The sequence below is a fragment of the Quercus robur genome, chromosome 4 (genome assembly GCF_932294415.1).
Source record: "Quercus robur chromosome 4, dhQueRobu3.1, whole genome shotgun sequence".
NCBI lineage: Eukaryota > Viridiplantae > Streptophyta > Magnoliopsida > Fagales > Fagaceae > Quercus > Quercus robur.
Genome location: NC_065537.1, coordinates 85660498 through 85682330, shown reverse-complemented (window position 1 = coordinate 85682330; position 21833 = coordinate 85660498). Strand labels below are relative to the sequence as shown.

Genomic DNA, 21833 nt, shown 5'->3' with positions numbered 1-21833 from the left:
TATATTATCCTAAACTTATATTTTTATTAAATAAAGACAACACTCTACATATAACAAATTAATGACTTTATAAATGGATGGAAAAAAAAAAAAAGCTAAAAAATAATAATAATCACTGGATAGTCTTTGATGTTGGTTGAAAATAGAAGCACTAATGGAATGCTTGATGTAAACGTGTAACTATAGTCTTGATGTAAACGTGTAACTGTAGTCTGTAATTGACATGGGTTCTGACTTTTGATAACTCTTGCAGATCGACATGATAACTCATAGCATAGAAAAAAGTGGAATGCTTCCCAGCAATAAACGTGTACAACTTGTAATTTAGAGAAAAATATTAAAATTTTTAAAAGTCTAGTAAAAAGACTTGGGTGGTGACTATGACTAGAGAGTGTTTAGTTCTAGTTCCTTAAAAAAAATAAAATATAAAAATAAAAAGAGAGAGAGAGAAAGAGAAAGACCCAAATCAGTGAAACTCGGCAACAAGTAAAAAAAAAAAAAAAACTTGCAGCAAGAAGAATAAAGAGAAAGGAAGAGCAAATAGAAGCAAACCTGAAGAATGAAGAGTAGCTAGCCAACAACGAAGAATGCTATAAAGAAAGAATCAAGATGGAGACTAGAGAGATGCAAGGTGGGCAGGGAACTGGAGGGTAAGAGTAAGACTAGAATGATCTGTGTGATTAGGGATGGAGTAGCAGATTGACCAAAAAAAGAGACCCTGCTTTTTGAATGCTTGGATGATAGTAAAACACGTAGTTGTAGGGTACAAAAAATGCACAGTTCCCCAACTGGCAGCAATAATCGAAAGGAGACAAAACACCTCCACTGGCCCTTTGAGCAGAAAGAAAACCGTGTGGACCACAAGTGTTCCCACCTATGCCATTATTGACGCAACCGACACAACCTTTTTGGCACGCAGTGGTTCTAGTATAGATTGTTCGAAGTCGCAAGGCCCAGTTGGGTTGATTTAGGAAGGGCAAAAGCCTAGTCCAAAACATCTCTTAATGGGCTTGAGAGTTTTTGTTGAAAGGCTTTTCACCTGAGTTTTCCACGCTTGTTTTGGTAGTACCAAGATAATCCACTCGGCAGTTTCTCAACTTGCCATTAGTAAAGAAAACCGTGTGGACCTCAGCACCGAAAGAAAACCGTGTGGACCACAAGTGTTTCCTTTTCACTCTTCGCCATTATTAAAGCAACCTTTGTCAAATTGTCATATACACATGCACTACGACTGTAGTTTTTGACTTCTATCTTTCTTTTCAAACCTTTTCTGAGTTCGCACAGAAATTATATACTGTTCTTGTTGTTGATGTGCACTAGCTAGGTTGTCCGAAATTTCAAGGCCCACTAATTGGAGTTGATTCGGGAAGGGTAAAAGCTTAGTCTAAAACTTATCTTGATGGGCTTCAGTGAGGCCTATGACTTTTTTAAGGGTTAAGTAATGCCCATGGCTGAATTGGGGATGGGGAAGATGATTCATGATAGCCTTTTTCACGTAATGATGATATCCACTTCCTTCTTTCGGGAAAGAGTTTTCACCTGAGTTTTCCACACTACTTGTTTTTATAGAACCAAGATAACTGACTCAAGGCAGTTTTGAGTTTTCACATTTCAACATAGTTTTGCATATCATTTTGTTTACTACTAATAACTTTGTTTATCAAATTAGATAGGTGAATATGTGTACTAAATTTGGCTTGCTTATATATATAAATATAATAAATATAATAATTTATACATATCTAATGTATTGTAAGTTTTTAACGTTGAAAAATTAATTTCATAGATATTATATCACAAATAAAATTAACAACTTGTTTTTATCAACCAAAAAAAAAAAAAATTAACAACTTGACTTGCCAATACACTAATAACCCAATGATATTCTACCCTTGGTTTTTTTTTTTTTTTTTTTTGCTGTTGATAATTTTATAGTTTGGAGAGCATGAGAATTTAAATCTTGGATGTATCAATCAGAAACATTAGGAATTGCCAACTAATTGAATTACAAAACATTACATCCTTGTTGATAGCTATTGTTTGTGGATTTGATCCCGTTTGTAGAAGAGTACGTAGTTAATTAAGGATTAAAAAAATATATATTGTTGCCAATGAAGTATGGACAATGAAAGTAGCCTTTGTGCTATGCTGAGTTTATTTTCCAATTTATTTACTTTATTTTTTAAGCAAAATAAGTTAATCCAATGAAACTAAACTCATCAACAATCCTTAAATAAGTCAATTAAAAGCTTCTTGCTTAAGTTATATGTTGGTTTTAAGGAATACAAATCCTCTTTACCACCTTTTGAGTTCCACCATTTGCAACTTGCCATTTATTTTTTTCACTTTTTATATAAAATAATCAAAATTAAAAAAAAAAAAATCAAAACACATGGCATGCGTACCATGATTGGTGGGAAAAAAAAGTGGAATACAAAAAGTGATACAAAATATTTTTTTTCGATTTCAAATAATATCAATCAACAATTTTATAATGCATTAAACATCTTTGATTACAAATTTACGATTAAAAGGAACAATCTCAAATAAACCAAGATCAAATTTAGGGTAATTTCTTCCAAACGAATATTCCAATATCTTTTTGTCATTTATTTATCCACACTTCCTTTCTTTCTTTGTTTTTTGTTTTTTGTTTATATAAAAAAGGAGAGAGAGACGAGATGCCCTAAAGTAGAAATAAATAATTTTTTTATGGAACTTGAAAGCTCGGATTTGTGTTAAAACACAAGAGCGCGCTTGTTTAGACTCCAAAAAAAAAAATTACCGCTAAATTGCTTTTACTCTAACTTAGACTAAGTGCAGAACAAGAGTGAATGAGCGCAATGAATCGATAACTCTACCCTAAGCCATATTTATCCATCATCAACAATAAAATGAAAGTTTAAAGAGTAGGAAAGAGAGATGCAAACACAAGATAACACCGAGACGTGTTATCGAAGAGGAAACCAAAGAACTCAGTGAAAAACCTCTCCGTGATCCTCTAAGTAGAAATCGATCCACTAGAGAATAAAGTTGGAGCACACGAATAAAAAAAGGCCCTCTAAGCCTAGTCTACTCCATGTACAATTGAACCCTCCAAGCTTCTGCTACCAACTGACTTCTCGGAGTCTTGTCTTCTCTAACTTTCTAGATCTCGCAATTCAGCCCGATGAATGGCTCCTTCCAATACTTCCCAACAACACCAAAATATCACTTTACACTTAGTATGGGTGTGATAAGTATTTGGACTAGCAACCTCTCAAAAATCTAGAGATAGAGAGGTAGGAGTAGAGGAAAACTATAAGGAAATGTGTAGATAATTGTGGGCATAACAATCTCTAACTCTCAAGTGAATTTTCTAGGGTTTTCTCTCTGAAAAACATTTCTTACAATTTGTGGGTTATGAGGGTATATATAGTATGGATAAAGACTTAGTAAAGCAAAACACAACTTTTTGCCAAACAGAGACTTTTGCGGGTTGGCCTTTCCAGCGAGATAGTTGTGAAAATGACAACCTAACACAACTCTTCATCTTCCAGTCATGTGCTCTACACGTGGCTCTTTCTCGGGTTGCTTCTCGCGATACAGTCACAAGCCAGTTGTGAAATCCACTTGTTCAACTTTTGAAACTTGATTCTTCACTAATCTCTCACACTCATCCTTTACAATTAAAACCACATACATATAGGGAAAAATAATTGAAGAAATTACAATCAAATTTGACACGGAATTTAAACTAACACAATATAATTGGAAATCACAACTTTACAAAGCCTTCATTTCTCTTTTTTTTCACGACTTACTAAAGTGATAGAATGCGATTAGTATAACATCGCTTTTACATGTGATTATCACTAATATTACTTTTAGTGTACATTAATCATAATCCATCATCTATAGTTATAAAAAAGTTGTGAAATTTATTGTGTCATTATTAGATATATTGATAAATAGTTCTATGATCTCGCAAATTGGATTGATTTACCTATTTGATGGATCTCCTTATTTATAAAGTTGAACAACAGAGCTTGCCATAAATTCAACCACTTAACGTCAAGCATAGTTCCCCAACTTGCATCAATGATTCAAAGCAGAGAAAACACCCATTGGACCTCAGCACCGAAACCGTGTGGACCACAAGTGTTTCCTTTCCACCCTTCCCATTATTAAAGCAACCTTTGTCAATTGTCATATACACATGCCCTACTGACTACTGTAGTTTTTAACTTCTATCTCTTTTTAAACCTTTTCTGGGTCCACACAGAAATTATATACTGTTCTTGACTAGCAAGGTTGTCCGAAATTTCAAGGCCGACTAATTGGAGTTGATTCGGGAAGGGTAAAAGCTTAGTGTATGTTTGGATCCACGTTTTCTTGCGTTTGCTGCGTTTTCTTTTTTTTTTTTTTTTTTTTTTTTTTTTTTTTTTTTTTTTTTTTTTGTTTTCACGCGTTTTGAGGATTGCGGTTACTGTTCAATGAACAGTAACCGCAAAAGTGGACTTTCTGCCGTGAACAGTGCACATATGCACTGTTTACGGACCCACAAATTTCATTTTTTATCAATTTTTTCATTAAAAATGGGTCCCACAGCACTATTCACATATTTAAAAATTATTTTGCTACAGTGTTTTCAGTTTTCAGTTTTTAGTTTCAGCAAAATAAGTTCTATCCAAACACACCCTAAGGGGATGGGCTTCAGTGAGGCCTATGACTTTTTTAAGGGTTAAGTAAGGCCCATGGCTGAATTGGGGATGGGGATGATGATTTCATAATAGCCTTTTTCACATAATGATAATATCCACTTTCTTCTTTGGGGAAAGAGTAGCACCTGAGTTTTCCACACTTATTGTTTTTGTAGAACCAAGATAACCGACTCAAGGCAGTTTTGAGTTTTCACATTTTAACACAGTTTTGCATATCATTTTGTTTACTAATTATACCTTTGTTTATCAAATTAGATAAGATGAATATGTGCACTAAATTTGGCTTGCTTATATACACAAATATAATTTTCAAGGAGAGTGATGGCAGACAAAAATCTTACAACAATTTATACATATCTAATGTATTATAAGTTTTTGACGGTGAAAAATTAATTTCATAGATATCATATTGTATCACAAATAAAATTAACAACTTGTTTTTATGAACAAAAAAATAATAATAATAATAACTTGACTTGCCAATACACTAATAACCCAACTACATTCTATCCTTGTTTTTTTTTTTTTTTTGATAATTTTATAGTTTGGAGAGCGTGAGAATTTAAATCTTGGATGTATCAATCACAAACATTAGGAATTACCAACTAATTGAATTACAAGACATTACATCCTTGTTGATAGCTATTGTTTGCGGATTTGATCCCGTTTGTAGAAGAGTACATAGTTAATTAAGGATTAAAATATATATATATATATATATATATATATATTATTGCCAATGAAGTGTGGACAATGAAAGTAGTCTTTGTGCTGCACTGAGTTTATTTTCCAATTTATTTACCTTGTTTTTTAAGCAAAATAAATTAATCCAATGAAACTAAACTCATCAACAATCCTAAAATAAGTCAATTAAAAGCTTCTTGCTTAAGTTATATGTTGGTGTTAAGGAATACAAATCCTCTTTACCATCTTTTGAGTTCCATCATTCACAATTTGCTATTTATTTGTTTCACTTTTTATATAAAATAATCAAAATTTAAAAAAAAAAAATCAAAACACATGGCATACATACCATGATTGGTGGAAAAAAAAGTGGAACACAAAAAGTGATACAAAATATTTTTATTCGATTTCAAATAATATCAATCAACAATTTTATAATGCTTTAAACATCTTTGATTACGAATTTACGATTAAAAGGAACAGTCTCAAACAAACCAGGATCAAATTTCGGGTAATTTCTTCCAAATTGATGTTCCAATATCTTTTTGTCATTTATTTATCCATACTTCCTTTCTTTTTTAATTTTTTTTATATATATAAAAAAAAAAAGAGAGAGACGAGATGCCCTAAAATAGAAAATAAATAATTTATTTTATAGAACCTTCGTTTCCCTTTTTTTTTCACAACTTATTAAATTGATAGAATGCGATTAGTATAACATCGCTTTTACATGTGATTATCACTAATATTACTTTTGGTATACATTAAACATAATCCATCGTCTATAGTTATTAAAAAAATTATGAAATTTGTTGTGTCATTTTTAGATATATTGATAAATAGTTCTAAGATCTTGCAAATTGGATCGATTTACCTATTTGATGGAACTCCTTGTTTATAAAGTTGAACAACAAAGCTTGCCATAAATTCAACCACTTAACGTCAAAAAATAGGACAAACCAAAATTGCATCCAAAAGGTTAATACCTATCATTATTAGAATCAACTTTTTTTTTTTTTGGCTGAATAACAAAAAAAAAAAAAAAAGAGAGAACAAACAAACTTTATAACGAGAGAACAATAGAGGTATCATCTCTTTCCAAAGGTTAGTTAATTTGGCACGATAATTAGACCTCTTTCATATGATACATTATTATTAAACAATTTGAGAGCAAAACTCATTTCATAGTACATACCCAAATTGTCATAAAGTAAAAACATACAAATGTCCACAGGAGGACCGTAAAAAACAATTAAATCCTAGTCAAGATCTGAACCTTTTTTTAGTTAGAGCATCAATGCATTTATTTGCTTCACGAAAACAGAAATTCATCTTCAATTAAAGAATTTGACTTGCGAGAGTATTGCAATCCAAAATAAGAGAATCATGAAAGAAGACATCACACCCAAGGCTTTCCTCTTTTCATATTCATCCAGTGAGCATGGTCCACAAAATCTACCAGTCCAAACTTTTAGCTTGGTTCAGACATGGGAGCAAGGAATGGTAGTTTTTTAGAATCTTTATTAGGGGTTGGAATCAGAGGTAGTGGGACCCTTCAAAGTCCTAGATAAGGAGAGAGATGGGCTCAATTTGAAGCCTTCAAAAGCGCTCTACATCTTCTTGATTCCAACAATATATAACGGACAAACAAGGCACACCCAGATGCACCTCCCACTCCTATTCCTTAGTCAATCATCCTCTACTAAAAGACAAACATACCCCCCGATATTTTCATCGAAGAAATGTTCTTACATGGACAGCACTGTCTTTTGGTCTTCTTATTCTGAGTCTGAGAGTCCGTAGCTCACAGACTCTCACAGTCGGTGATATTGATGACGCACATTCTCCAAACAAAGGAAAAAGAAACAGAAAATAGAAAGAAAAAAAAAAAAAAAGAGAACAAACAAACAAACAAGATTGCTTTAGACGTTTCTCAAAAAAAAAAGATTGCTTTAGACGACAGAAAAGGAATATAGTAGTATCATATTTATTGGTCTACTTAGATTCTTTTTTTTTTTTTTTGCTGAATATTGGTCTACTTAGATTCAGTTATATATATTCACACAGTTGACAAACAACGTCGGTTTCTCTTTTGGGTAACCAACGAAGGTTGTTCTGCTAACGTTTTGAGGGGCTCTCGTTGATGGGTTCTGCTTAGCTTATCTCCTGTGTCTGTATGTTCCTTCTGACCCTTTTTCGTTTTTTTCCAGTTATGTAGAATTCGAATTCCATCTGGGTTTTATAGTTTTTCTGTTATTATATATATAGTTTGTATCTGGGTTTTTTTTTGGTGCGATAGATGAAGGGCATGTTTGGTTGATGATTATTATTGGTTTTTAAGCTATTGAAGTTGTAAATTTAATAGCTTTCCGCTTTGGGTGTTATAAGGGTACAGTCAGTTTTTCTTTTGCTTATTAGACTGTTGAATTTTACATGAGGATTTTTATGTGGGTAATGCTTCTTTTCCTGAATTGGGGTTGGATGAGGCTCAGAGGGTTGCATAGTTAGGATTTAAACAACACTATACTTTAAAAGTTTTTGTCTTTTGGGGCTGTCCAATATAGTCTGGACTCTGGAGGGAAGGGGGTTACTTTGATGGCACTATGAAAGTTATTCAGAAAGTTTCCTAGGTTCTTCACTGGATATGATTAAGCTATTAGCGTATATGAGGAACATTATATGAATATAACAAGTAAAAGCTTTGTTAAATTTGAGAACCCTGTGTTCACCAAATTCAATAGAAATGGTTCCTTCATTGTTTTCAATTCTCTAAATTTGATATTTCAGATTTTGTTGAGTTAATTGGAGTCCATATGTTCTGTATCTGTATCTGGTTCAACGCTGTGTGGAGCTTTAATTGGTCAAATCCATTTCTTACATTATTCATGTGTTGTGAAAAATTATGCATTTGAGTATTTGAGCTTCCTGTCCTATATGTAAATCATGCAAAAAGAAAGTAAAATAATTTATCTGTTAGCTAGGCTGGACAACAGGGGAATTTCTTTGATTTGCCAAAAGACTTGCCCAACATTACATCAATGTATCAAATTAGTTGTTAGCAAAATGAAGGGCAGGTTGTTAGCAAATTGAAGACCAAGTGAACGACTTTTATTTTGGGCGTAGATTAGGAACAAGATGGCATGTCTTGTTTTTTTAAACATATGAGATGGGATGTAGCTGAATTTGAGGAGAGGAATGCTGGAAAAAAGATAGGAACAGGATTCGGTCCCTTTGTTAAGATTATTTTAATTTTGTCCTCTCTTGCAATTCATTAGTCTCAAATGATATCAAAAATATTTCTTATAGTTGGTAACAGAGCATCATTGTTAGTATGTTTAATTGGCAAGAGTGTCCTGAAAGATATAGAGGCTTGAACATAAGCCATGAAGGGGACGACTTGTTGGCGTTCACATGTAAGTGTTGAGTTTGAGAGATTGATTTAATAGTTAATCCCCAAACAAAATAGCCTAAGATTTTGAAATGAAGTTGTATCCAATGTGCGTATCAAGGCGTCATTGAAAGGCTATCCAAAGTGTCAATCTTCCCATATCTCCTGCAATGCTAGTACTTAATGCAGGACTATGTGGCATTCACATACTTGAATGGTCTAGATTTATTCTATTTCTGCATCATGCTTAGCATCTTGTATGTTAGGAAGACCATTCCCCAAAAGAAAGGCCAAAACGTTTATTCCCACCCCCTACCCCCAAAAAAAGAAAAAGAAAAAGTTAAACTGCAACGATATGAAGGGCGCTTCACCAATTCCAATGTAGCCCTCGCTCTAGCACTGCTACCCTTAAAGGGTAGGGGTGGTTAGTGACTCCTTGGGTTTGCAAGCATGTATACTTTCATTACCCCTTGAGTCTGCTCTCCTTGTATGTTGGCATGTTTTTTTATTATGGTAACCCGTGTTACCTTCAACTTGGCTTAGCAACAACTATGTTTGGAATATTTAGGGCATTTAAGAATTTTGCTGGGTATGGTAAAATTCTCATAAACTCATTGCATGGATGACAAAGTATAATCATCTGTAAACCTAGTTCTGATTTGTTGGAAATAAAGGAGAGATATTACTTGAGTTTTCTTGAAATTCGCACAAAATGAAATTACCAATAAACAATTATTAATGAAATAAACTTTAGAGATAAATTCTCTCTTTATTGCTTATACTAGTGAGATCTCCAATAAGAAAGAAGTCTAACAAATAGCAACATTATTCGCTTGCTTAAAAAAAGTACCTTTTTTATTTTTAAATTTCCTTTAGGCAGCTGGACATGTAAATGTTATAGACACATTATGGATCCGGTAGCACATTGAATTATATAAACGGAAATATCATAGTTTGTTTAATTGTTAAATTTGTTTAAAGACATTAACTTCAGCCAATTAAGGTAATGGTTAAAAGCAATGAATTAAGATTGAACAATAGAAATTCATCACTAAAGCTCAGTAAGTAGCTAAGCCTGTCAACTTATATGAGAAAGTCAAATGACAATTAATTTATGAATATATTATTTCTAGAGTTGATGTGAATGATCATTTATTTTAAATTAGAATAAAATTAATAATTTTTTTATATAAAAAAAAATACTCCAACATGATTACTCTGCTAAATTGCTATTTATGCTTGTTCTCTCAAGCTTCAGTTCATATTTTGCAGGTTCCCATTTGTTAAAAAAAATATCATGATGGGAAATAGTATTGAAGATGATGATGATGATTCGTTCACTAAGCCCCTTGGAAGACGGTCCGTCATTTATTATGGCATGGGTCACATGCTCAATGATATCACTGCTGCCTGTTGGTTCACTTACCTCTTATTGTTCTTGACAGATATTGGACTTTCTCCGAGGTATATATCTTATTACCTGGCCAGCAGTTTATAAATCACATTACAGTTGTTAAAGATGTTTTCTGTTGAAATTTTGTTCACATTATGTTGAAAAAGAACAATACATGGAAGGAAAGTGGTGTTTATCCTGGGTAATGTTGAATTTGGTAATAAGGGATTTATCAGGTACAAGTTTTATATGTTATTTGGGAAAAGTAAATCTGGTGATATTCTACCAGAGTCAAACTCTTATTCTTTGCAGCATGATGAGATTTTAGTTTTGAGATATAGTGAAGTCAGTAAACAATTTATATCAAGCACACACTAAGGACACTACCTAGAACTTCTTGATTTCCTTATGTCATCAAAATTGTTCTTGACTAAAGTTTTTTGTCTGTTGCTGCATTGAGTTCTGTTTACCTCATGGTATAAATGAATTGTTGAGCTCCTATAATTTCTTTTTTTGACATTGCTGTTTCATTTTATAGGGATGCTGCTATGGTTATGCTTTCAGGTCAAGTAGCTGATGGATTTACAACCATATTGGCTGGTGAACTGGTACATATTTATATTTTTTTTCTGTTTTTTTTTTTTTTTTACTCACAAATTGATATGCTAAACATACATATCTAGATACTGTAAAATTAAAACAGTAGAATATTATATCTATCTAGTCCATTTTTTGTTTTGTTTTGAATGCTTTTTAATATCCATCATTGTTTTTTCCTTTCTTCGATTTTCTTTTTTGTTATTTAATTCATTGGAGCCTTCACAATGGTGCTCAAGTTTGAGTCTAGTGACAAGTTAACATGTGTTTCTTATACTTCTTACATGTGAGTGTTTGATTCATTTTGCATTGCTTGCTTCTAGTATAAAGTGAAAGAAAAATAAAGGAAATAGCAAGCACTTTCTCTAATTTGTGATTGGGTTTACAAGAGGGTTTTACACATGTGAAACCTTTTAAAAAAAAATGTCTAATATACACTAACAATATTGAACAAAAGGAATTAAATTCTATATGTTCTTCAAATCAGTTTTTTTAGACCTCATTTACTAGCTCTATATAGGCAAATGGTTTCAGAAGAAAGTACAAATGCAGATGTCATGTCTGATTGATATGTTTTCATGTCCTACACAAGATTGTATGCACGTATTATGATTGCCTAGGGCTAGGTTTTAATATCCAGTTATTCTGTCTCCTAAATGATTGAAATTCATTTACAAAATTTTTGTTAAATACATAAGCTCCTATTTTTGGTTGTTTGGGTGATTTTGAGGGGGGGTAGGGGTGGGAATTGTGACCTTAGCTTGCTGGAAATAATTCTGCTTCCTATTGTTTCCATGATAGATTGACAGGTTTGGACATTTCAAAATATGGCATGCTGCAGGCTCTGTTCTGGTTGCCGTTTCATTTTCTTCTGTTTTTGGTGGTTGCGTACCTTGTAAGATCTTTGGTACTTCTTCATCAACATTGGAAACTGTTGGCTACAGCTTGTTTGCAGCAATCTTCAATGTTGGTTGGGCTGCTACTCAGGTTTCACACATGTAATAACCTTCTCAATCTACAATTTCCAGTTGAAACATGCAAATCATCATTTCTATTTTTTTATCCTATATAAGAACAAGGGAAAAGGCACTGCTGCCACTCCTTTAAGTGGTTATTATTCTGTGAACACTCATAATTTTTTGGGCATTTAATTGAAGCCTTATTGGTAACAAATGGCTATTTTGTTTTATTTCTGAATTTTTGTCTATGCGGAGGGACTAGCCTGAAAGTTTGATAATTTAACAAAAGGATGATCACATAAAACAGGGGGTCCTTATGGAAATTCCTTAAAGCATGGGGCACCAGTGAACCCCTTCACCTGGCCCCTCCACATTGATGGAAAAGATAAAAGGAAGAAACACGTGTCATTGGCTTTGGAAGTATTTTTCACTTATGCTATGAACCTTAACTGTTTTGTTGAAGGTCTATGGTGAATTGCATCACACTGAATTCAACGAGTAGAGTAGTGCTGACTAGCTGTCGAAATGCATTTACAATGGTCAGCTTCGAACTGAATTCTATTTGGTTGTACTTGTCTGTATGTTGTAACATGGTACCAATGAAGGTTTTTTTTTTTTGGTAACTTTTTTTATAGATTGCCAACCTCAGCCTATATGCAGTTGCTCTAATAGTCTTTGCCGTCACCAAAGCAAACACATATGCTGATGTTGAAAATCAGGTATGTCCAAAGAATTTTTGATCTATTATTAAGAGTTTTCCTTCTGGATTTTAATCACTGTATTCTACCAAGCAGTATCGATGGATTGCATATTCATCAATTTTTGTTGGATGCTGCTTCGTGGGCATATTCCTTTTTGGAACCAAAGAGCCAAGGTGACATAAATAGTCTTAATCTTTGAAGTTTCTAGGAAATGTCTTTATAATGCTTTCTTGATGTGTTGCGACTTGCGAGATAAAAAATTAATCTTATAGTACCACGACCTGTAATAGTGTTATAATTCTTAATTTTGTTTGGTTTAAGATAAGAAAAATGACTATGGGCGTTTAATTTCAAGTTTTGTTGTTTTGCCTTTGGTACTAGATGGATAAAGACCTCATTTTTTCACATTGTCTAATTGAACCATTTGGTTAGAAACTAGATGCGGGAAATTCCAACACCATCAATATAAGGGAAATATTTGAAATTTTAGAAAGTTTGGGGGTACCTCGGCATACTTAATTACAATAATTATTTACTTCTCTTATGTAGATCCAGGGTAGGAGCACAAGGAAATTTTCATGTTAGGATTGCATGGGCTTACTGGTTCAAGCGAGTTCTATATTATGAAGTTGCTATCGTTTATGTGCTCACCAGATTAATTGTCAATGTGTCACAGGTCAGTGCTTTTTCCTGTTAAGTGGTGTTCATTTTAACAAACAGAAAAGAACTTTATATATTATAACATCATATGAGGAGCTGATATTTTTAAGAATATCTTAAGCCTCCAAGAAAAAATGTCCTATGACAAATGGGCTTCCCTACTGGAAAAATCAGTCCACTAATATTACAAATTATAAAAGAAGCGATTTCCCTAAAATTGGTAAGCTATCTTTGTAGTTCTGATATCAAGATGGCTTCTTTTGTCAGGCGTATCTTGCATTCTATGTTATTAATGATCTACGAATGGCCCAATCAGCTAAAGCTCTGGTACATGCACTAACCTTTCCAATTCATATTTCTTTTAATCTTAAAAATATTTTATTTGGAAAAATGATGCATGGCTAATTCTTTCAAATTGATGGGAGCAGGTTCCTGCCATCATCTACACTTGCAGCTTCATTGTATCTGTTATTCTACAGGTCCCCTTGTGAAACCCACTTCCTTGGTTGAAAAACCGTGTTTTCTACAAATTCTTTATTTATTGATACCTGACCTTTTCAGGAGATTGCATGGACTGGCCAACGCCTGAAGGCCTACTACACTGCTGGTGGCATTATTTGGATGTTTTCTGGTGCAGCAATCATTTTCTTACCTAGAAGCATGAGTGCTTTCATGTACATAATATCAATATTTATTGGTGTAGCAAATGCTTTGATGATGGTATGATCTAATATTCTGTTCTATTAATCTTTTCTTCATTTCAAGTTATTTATTAGTCCATTTCACTTCTATGACATTTTAAGATAAGTGAAGCATTGTCCTTATTGTTGAATTTTCTTATCAATAAAAGAAAAGGCATTGTCCTCATGGTTGATGGAAACCAATTAGATTTGAGAATCAAAATATTATGACACGATAAACAACCAGCCTTCTAGGACTTGTTACAGCAATATGACAACCTTAGTGTTTATAAATCTTCCTCTGAATAGTTATGCTTCATAACAGATAATTTTGCTAACAATGCATTAACTAAAGAACATTTGTATTCTTCTAATTGGACCCAAGCTTATTGATTTGAGTTTGACAATGATGATTCTAATAACAAATTAAGCCAAAAGCCCAAAATTTCCCAAGTGTATTGAAAACAAGAGAATTTTTAAGAAGTTCCATCTAAATTAGTGAATGATTTGAGATCCTAACACTGAAATGTCTAAATGAAGTTTGAAAGAAATCAAAACTATAGAACTTATGTGAAAAATGAGTACTTTACCTAATAGGTTGTATGATGTAACATAGTCTGTGAACTACCAGTCCACACACTTTACAAGGACAGTTGAATCTTAAACATTGTCTAAATGTATTAATGCTAACAGAAACAACATAAAAACGTTCCTGTACAATTACAAATGTATTAATGCTAACAGGGAACTTGATATTTCACATAAGATTAGGTCCTCTTTAAAGACTACACTCAAGCCATTATTGACTTCTTATGATTAATTTCAATGAACTTGTATAAAAATTTTCCTCAATTACTATAGGTGACTGGAATAAGCATGCAAAATGTTCTAATTGGGGAGAATCTTGGTGGCTGTGCATTTGTTTGTGGATCATTGAGCTTCTTGGACAAAATATCATGTGGGCTTGCCTTGTATGTTCTTCAGTCTTTCCAAAGTAAGTTGTTTGAATCTTCAGTCTTTGCAAAAGCTTTAAAATTAGGGTTCTTTTATATGATTCTAGGTGCTTTGTTACATGCTTGATTATTACATACAAGTATGTATATTTATGAATGAATGGAGAGGGATCTTGGCTTATATTCATTAGCTGTTTCTCTAGATCCTACTATCCTAGATCTTTTCTTTTGAGGGATGGAAGATCTAAAGAGAAAAAAAGAAGAATTTAAGAGCAATAATGGATAATACTATTACAAAATCCAAAAACGAAAAACCAAAATACACCCTGGCCGTGTCCTGTCATTTAAAAAAAAAGAAAAAGAAAAGAAAGGGCTGGACATGCTTGCAGCTGTGCCCCAGAGGTGTCCATGCTTCCTAGGGCTTGATTCTGGCTTTTATTATGCTAAAGGGAGATTGAGAAAAGATTCACTCACTATTTGAAATTTCACATGCCAAAAAAGAAGATCACTATCATGAATATCATTTTTGTTTAAGATGATCCACTATTTATATTTTATTTTTGGTAATGTTTTTGTTGGTCAATTATGTTACTGACTAATTAGACAACCATTGAAGCAACCAACAGAAACAATCATGGAAGCCTTGTTAGCTTTAGTTTAAGTGATCTGCCAGACAGAGAAATTTTACTTGAAACATCACTTGAGCAGGTTTGAAAGTTTGAAACTAATTTTCCAGACATGGGATCTCTTCTTGTTTTCTGATTAATTCCTCTATTAATTGTTGCCATCTTAATTTTCAGAACTCATCAATAACACTGATATTATTTTTTGTGTCTGAGAAAATTCTTGAGTTCTTTCTCAAATGTCCATAATGGTTCTTAGTTAAAAATTTCTGTTTGATATTTTATATACTCCAATGCAGGTTGCTCTCCAGAACTTCAGAGAACAAATGCAATAAATGTCTATATTTCAGTTACACGGTTTGGTTTGGGTCTCTTACCGTCATTTTGTGCACTAATTGGGGTGGCAGTTACGTACAGCATGAAACTCCATACCCCTTTTTCGAAACCTATAATGGAGCCGCTGTTGGAATAGTCTGCAAAAGGCCAATTTACTTTAAACAACACTAATTGTAAGATGTTGGAGCATTTGCTTTTGAGTATTTACCTGAAGCAAAGCTTTATAGCACACATTTCTGTAGGAAAGGAAAAATTTTAGATAGATATGATGGAGAAAGCCATGAGACTTTCTTATTCTTTTTTATTTCTTTCTATGAAGTCATTTTTTTTTCAAGACCCTTTTTTTGCTTATAGGACATTATCATGTGTATAATCAAGATCTTATATTTGTTAATGAAAAGTCTATTCATTGAACTTATACATATATGAATGATACTCTCTTTCTCCTAATAGAAAAAAAATGCTACATATTGTTAGGTATTGTTATCAAATAATGATACCTATTGATAGTGAAGATTGACTGTGTTTATATAGATTGGTACTACCTTGGTATCGATAAAGCAAATGAGGTTCAAATTGATGGTGCTAACTCCCCTATTTACCTATGCCCCGAGTGAGCCAAGTGATGCCCATTGCTTGGTGAATGAAATGGTGAATAACATAACGTATTACCAATAATTATGCTCTGATTCAATCTCCGTTATATACGACAGAGGTGCTTGCTTATGCTAACTTTTGTGGCCTCATTTTATTTGATAAATTAGGTAAGATCACAGTTTCCTCACCTTCTGTTTGGGGATAGCCTAGATTATGTAGTTTATGCCGGAAAATAAACTGGGTCTTGTTATATCAATGGCAGTTTGAGGCAGCTCCAAGTAGAGGAGAATCAGATGTAATTTGCAGAATGCTTTGATTCACTTCTTATAACCCTGCTTAAGCTGCTGAAAATCTGCAGCAGCTGGATACTAGTTCAATGGGGTGGTTGAAGCTATTTTAGCTTATTTTAGGATTGTTTATATCAAACCCTATGCTCTGCAAGATTTGTAGGGAGGGCCCAAAAGAATGTGAAAAAGACAAGCCTTGTGTATCATTTGGTCTGTCCTCTAGATTTTTGGTTCTTTCTTCTTCTTTTGAACCACTTTTGTTTCATGGTGAGGTTATTTTTCTATTTCAAGTGAGCTGTTGAGTGTTGATAATATTAATCTCTTTGGATTAAAACTTCCCTAAACTTTTATCGTTGCCCTTACCACAGATTTCAAGGGAAAGAAGTTTAAAATATGGAGTTCCTCCTCCCACAAGTATTGATTATCCGAAAAATTCCTCAAGTGCATTAAGCAAATTATAACCAAAAGCATGCATGCATGAGCACTTGTAAATTCAGGTTGACATAGGGTTGAGCAATAGAGTACAAAGCATTAGATTGAAGAAGAACTGAACGCAATTATTATAAGCTATGAAACAATTATTCTACTATGAACAATCAGATTCATCTCTCTTTCAAACAAAATTAAACTTAAAACATATATTACATTTTCTTGTTTTGGAACAACAGAGGGTAATGTTTTTTCATATCCTCCTCCCCTTCCCATGTGATCCTCCCATTTGAATGGTTCCACATCTTCACTAATTTCACAACTTTATTAGACCGTAAAATTTTTTCCTTATTCCCTTCAAGCAATTGAGCTGACAGCTTCACATTAGATAAAACCTTGCCTCCATCTACAGCCATACTCACTATCGTCATATATGTAAATAAAAAAGGAAATATGTACGCAGTTAGCAATATGAAAGACACAAAAATGTTTCAACAAATGCTGATTAGAATACACAATAAAATTTTATTATTTAAGAACAAAATATAATTATTTTATGTATCCTGCTTATACATAACACATATCTCTCAAAATACGTGAGTCCTATATATCATAACATGTAAGTTTCGTTCAATTGTATGATCCATATATTACATAAGAGAAGTATTGGGTAATCAATACATTAGGCAAAAATTTTAACTCCAACCACTTGGACTTCTAATACTAAATTTTAAAAAATAAAAAATAAAATAAAATATGAAATTACTAATTACCTTGGTCACTTTTGTTATCTTCTTTTGCAACACGAGTCTCAGTATTGTTTCCACTCTACATCAAAACATATAATTCACAAAATTGATTCAAAATATATCAAATTAACAACAAAAAGAAAAAAAAAATTGTATATATATATATATATATATAAACCTTGAGTTCCTCGTGTTTCAAAGCCACATCCTCATCCATAGGAACTGCAGGCAAAACATCATAGGTTTCTTTGGGGCCAAGTAACTCACTGTTACTACTAGAACTGTCACCAATCTATAAAGACACAAAATCAGATACATATTGGTCCAAACAATCGAAGTCCTTGAAAAAATTAAGCTAAAAAAAGAAGACAATAACATAGCATAAAGTATACCTCAGGGGATGTGGTATTAGAAGCTACGTCCTCTTTGTCTTCCACAGGTAATCCAATCATATCAAAAACCACATTCTCGTAGCCAGGTAATTCATACTCATCAAAAACCATGTCCTCGTCCACAGGTAATTCATTCAAATCAAAGTTCAGAACCATACTTGTTTTTCCAACGTAACAGTCTAAACACACACAGTTAAAGTTATATTTTGACATACATATTAAAAACACACTAAATCCTAAAAGTCCAGAATAAAATAAACTAACTTGAATACTGAATAGTGTTCTTGAAAGAAAAAAAGAACATACCTTGAATAGGGTTTAATTTTGAGAGAAATTGTGGGAATACGTAATAGAATATAAACCCTTAAATCCGAGTATCTCTCAATGAAAATATTGTGAAGTATTTAGCAATTGAAATATTAATTTATACTCTCTAACTCTCAAAGCCTTTTCTTCTAATAATATCTTTATTCAGACTCACTCAGGCACTGATACAATGTTTATACGTTGGAAAACTTATCTTATAAAATTGGCTTATGTAATGCCCCTTTAACAAGATACTTTTTTTCACATGTAGGATAAAAATTAGAGTTTGTCAAAATGTATTCAACGATGTTAATAAAAACTGATCTAGAACGTAACACACACGTAGCCATAACGAGAATTCTACAGGAACTCATTGTGATTTAACGATCGATGATATTTTTTTTTGTCCCATATGATACCGAATCAATCCGTAATTCTTATTTATATAGTTTCATTAAATTAAATATTATATGAGCCAATATTGTTGGGTGGACATTAGAATTGGCCCACCAAAGTACACAACTGAAGCCCGTTAGACTTTGTATGTCCTTTTTACATGGACTACTATATTCCAGTGGACAATTTTTTTTTAATGAGAAAAGAATTTCATTAATTTTTGTTTTGTTTTTTAATTAATTTATTTTTATTTTTATAACTTGATAAATCTATATATGCTTAAAAACTGATATCACTTTCCCGTTATCCCTTTATCTTCCTTTATTTTATTTTTTGTTTTTCTTATTCTCCACCTCTTACTTTAAATTTAAAATTCTTTTTTCTATTATATTCATAGATTTTTTTTTTCACACACAAAATGTTATTTCTCTCTCTCTCTCTCTCTCTCTCTCTCTCTTTTCTTTCATTTTTTTGTGGAATTTTTTTTATATTTTTCTTGCATCTCTACTTTAGGTTGATGAATTTTTGTATTATTTGGAACTCTACTTTGGATTGATGTGATTAAGTTTTGTATTCTTAAGTTGTTATCTTTTTATTTTCTTCTAAAAAAAAAAAAAAATTTCACTGATTTCATAGATGTTATCATATTGCATTATAGAGATGGTATATAAGAATATAATGTTATTTTATTACATAACATGACTTGGACAATTTGGTGTTTATTACTATATTTTTTATTTTTACTTTTTTTTCTTCTCATATTATTTTCTATAAATTTCTTATCATTCTCTTTCACATTCTATCTTGAAAAAGTGGTTATTCTCTTTCTCTTGATTTTTTATTCTTTCTTACAACTCTACTCTATATTGGTGAATCGTTGTGATTTTTAAAACCCTATTTTGGATTCATACATTTTGGTATTGTATTTTTTTAATTAGTTCCCCATCACAAACAGTCTCTCTCTTTACAATAAAATGTAGAGAATAAATTATACATATTTTGTATAAGTTTGATATAAGTTTTGATTATCATGACAATCTCTTTTAAGGTAACGAATCATTTGAATAATTTATTTAAATAAAAATTACACACACACACACATATTTCCTTAAATGCATTACCAACCTCATGCAATTCATTTAAAAGTAACAATGTTAAAACAAATGAATAATTGTCCTAAAGATTAAATTTGTATATTCATAGCTTTTATATTTAGAAAGACTTTCACCTAAATTTAGCCATATCGAGGTGAATAAAATGCTACATTAATGTGGCTTAACAAAAGCGTAACAACAATAAATGTTATACTTAAAATTTAGGCGAAAATATAATGTTAGTCCCTAAAGTTTACCTGTTGAGCGCTTTTGGTCCTTGAACTTTCAAGTGAGTATTGTTGGTCCCTAGAGTTTATAAAATAAGCATTGTTAGTCCCTCCTTCAACTTTTATTGGTGGAGTTGTGATGTGTAAAATTTTTTAATGACGTGGCAACAATTTTTATTATTAACAAATTACATGTCAGCAATCTCCCATGCTCTCTGTCATCCCAAGTTTTTCTTTTTCAGCCTCAAGTCTGCATTTGTCTCAAACGCCATAGATGGCTCCGGTCAGTACCTCACTCCCTCCTCTTGGTTCTGCTCCCAACCCCTCCTCCTCATCACCAACATCAGCAACGACCTCAAACAAACTCAACGGCCATGAAAAGCAATCAAATGAATACCTAGATTCTAATTTAGTCCATATTTTAAATCGCCCCTTGTGTTTTTGAGGTTTTGTGAGCTTAAACCTGTTCTCTAACAGACCCAAACTTTTTTATTATGTATGAGCTTGTTTCCAAAGAGACCCACTTTAAGATTTATAGCCAAATTTAATTTGCCGTAGTTGGGGTTATTGGTTTTCATAAGAGATGTTTTGTAATGGGTTGCATAATTCAAGCTTAGATCTTGGGTTGATCTTCTTCTAATATGGATTTGTTGCTCTTTACGGAAGTTCAGTTTGTTTCATGGAGGTTGAATTTGTTACACCGGTGAATGGTGGACATGAAGCACTGGCCACTGGGATCGAAAGAGAGAACTTGGGATGGGTGGTGTTTTTGCCACATCATGTAATAAGTTAATAATAAAAATCGTTGCCACATCATAAAAAAAAATAACACATCACTATTTTAATAGACACATAAGCAATAAAATTTAACAGAAGTTGATGGAAGGACCAATTGAGGTCATTTTTTAAATTTCAGGGACTAATAGCGCTCATGTGAAACTTTAGGGACTAAAAGCACTTATTAGGTAAACTTTAGGGACTAATAATGTATTTTCGCCTAAAATTTAATTTAGATATTACAAGTTTGAGATTTATATATATTTCTTAACAAATTAGGATTTAGATTAGGTGTTTTCAACCCTAACATGTGTTTTCCTATTATGTAAGTGCATAAAAATAGATCGAAGTGGACCAAAAGGAACTGAAGTGATTTGAATGGACCGAATTGGCAAATGGAACAAGTGGACCAAATGGACTAAATAGGAATGAGTTGAACCGAATAGGATTGAATGGACCAAATAAGAACGAATGGACTGAATAGGATCGAAGTGGACAGAATAGACCGATGTGGACCGAATAGGACCAATGTGGACTGAATAGGACCAAAGTGGAAAGTCTAGACCGATTTGGACCGAATAGTATGAATTTGAACTGAATAGGACCAATATAGACTGAATAGGACTGAAGTGGACAGAATGGACCGAATAGAACCAAAGTGGATAAAATGGACCGAAGAGGGAAAAAGTGGACCAAATAGCCCGAATAGAACTAAAGTGAATCAAAGTGGACCGAATAGGACCAAATATAACAAAAGTAGAAAGATTGGACCGAATAAGACCAAAGTGGACAGAATGGAGCGAATAGAACCGAAGTGGATCAAAGTGGATATAATGGACCGAATAGGACGAAATAGAACCAAAGTAGACAGAATGGACTGAATAGGACCGACGTAGACTGAA

At 32.7% G+C, this 21833-nt stretch overlaps 2 protein-coding genes across 4 annotated transcripts; one reads left to right on the top strand and one right to left on the bottom strand.

The window, feature by feature from the left end:
* The first annotated feature begins 7292 nt into the window (after window positions 1-7292).
* On the top strand, window positions 7293-16095 carry LOC126724147 (uncharacterized). Of its 3 annotated transcripts, none has more exons than XM_050428453.1 (13): window positions 7293-7557; window positions 10048-10239; window positions 10707-10776; window positions 11567-11763; window positions 12188-12263; window positions 12360-12443; window positions 12519-12598; window positions 12975-13101; window positions 13353-13412; window positions 13514-13564; window positions 13647-13805; window positions 14627-14759; window positions 15641-16095. In XM_050428453.1, exons 2-13 carry the CDS (start codon window positions 10073-10075, stop codon window positions 15811-15813), a joined length of 1377 nt encoding a protein of 458 aa, XP_050284410.1. In that variant the 5' UTR covers window positions 7293-7557; window positions 10048-10072; the 3' UTR covers window positions 15814-16095. The 3 variants fall into 3 exon arrangements, with proteins under 3 accessions (XP_050284410.1, XP_050284411.1, XP_050284409.1); XM_050428454.1 differs by having other exon boundaries at window positions 7293-7561; window positions 10028-10239; XM_050428452.1 differs by having other exon boundaries at window positions 7295-7561.
* A 1079-nt stretch (window positions 16096-17174) lies between these two features.
* Window positions 17175-18307, bottom strand: LOC126724582 (uncharacterized). The gene is made up of 4 exons (XM_050429063.1): window positions 18132-18307; window positions 17918-18031; window positions 17764-17818; window positions 17175-17411 (listed from the first exon to the last, which is right to left on the bottom strand). Exons 1-4 carry the CDS (start codon window positions 18285-18287, stop codon window positions 17203-17205), a joined length of 534 nt encoding a protein of 177 aa, XP_050285020.1. The 5' UTR covers window positions 18288-18307; the 3' UTR covers window positions 17175-17202.
* Window positions 18308-21833: the final 3526 nt, after the last annotated feature.

What these genes read in the sequence shown, in the direction of transcription:
- LOC126724582 (XM_050429063.1), bottom strand. Translation starts at nt 18,287, where the DNA reads ATGGTTCTGAACTTTGATTTGAATGAATTACCTGTGGACGAGGACATG. An exon ending in CTAATACCACATCCCCTGAG is followed by an intron (nt 18,032 to 18,131) that starts GTATACTTTATG and finishes GTGTCTTTATAG; the next exon opens with ATTGGTGACAGTTCTAGTAG. An exon ending in AGATAACAAAAGTGACCAAG is followed by an intron (nt 17,412 to 17,763) that starts GTAATTAGTAAT and finishes ATATGACGATAG; the next exon opens with TGAGTATGGCTGTAGATGGA.
- LOC126724147 (XM_050428453.1), top strand. Translation starts at nt 10,073, where the DNA reads ATGATGGGAAATAGTATTGAAGATGATGATGATGATTCGTTCACTAAG. An exon ending in TTGTATCTGTTATTCTACAG is followed by an intron (nt 13,565 to 13,646) that starts GTCCCCTTGTGA and finishes TGACCTTTTCAG; the next exon opens with GAGATTGCATGGACTGGCCA. An exon ending in TAGCAAATGCTTTGATGATG is followed by an intron (nt 13,806 to 14,626) that starts GTATGATCTAAT and finishes CAATTACTATAG; the next exon opens with GTGACTGGAATAAGCATGCA.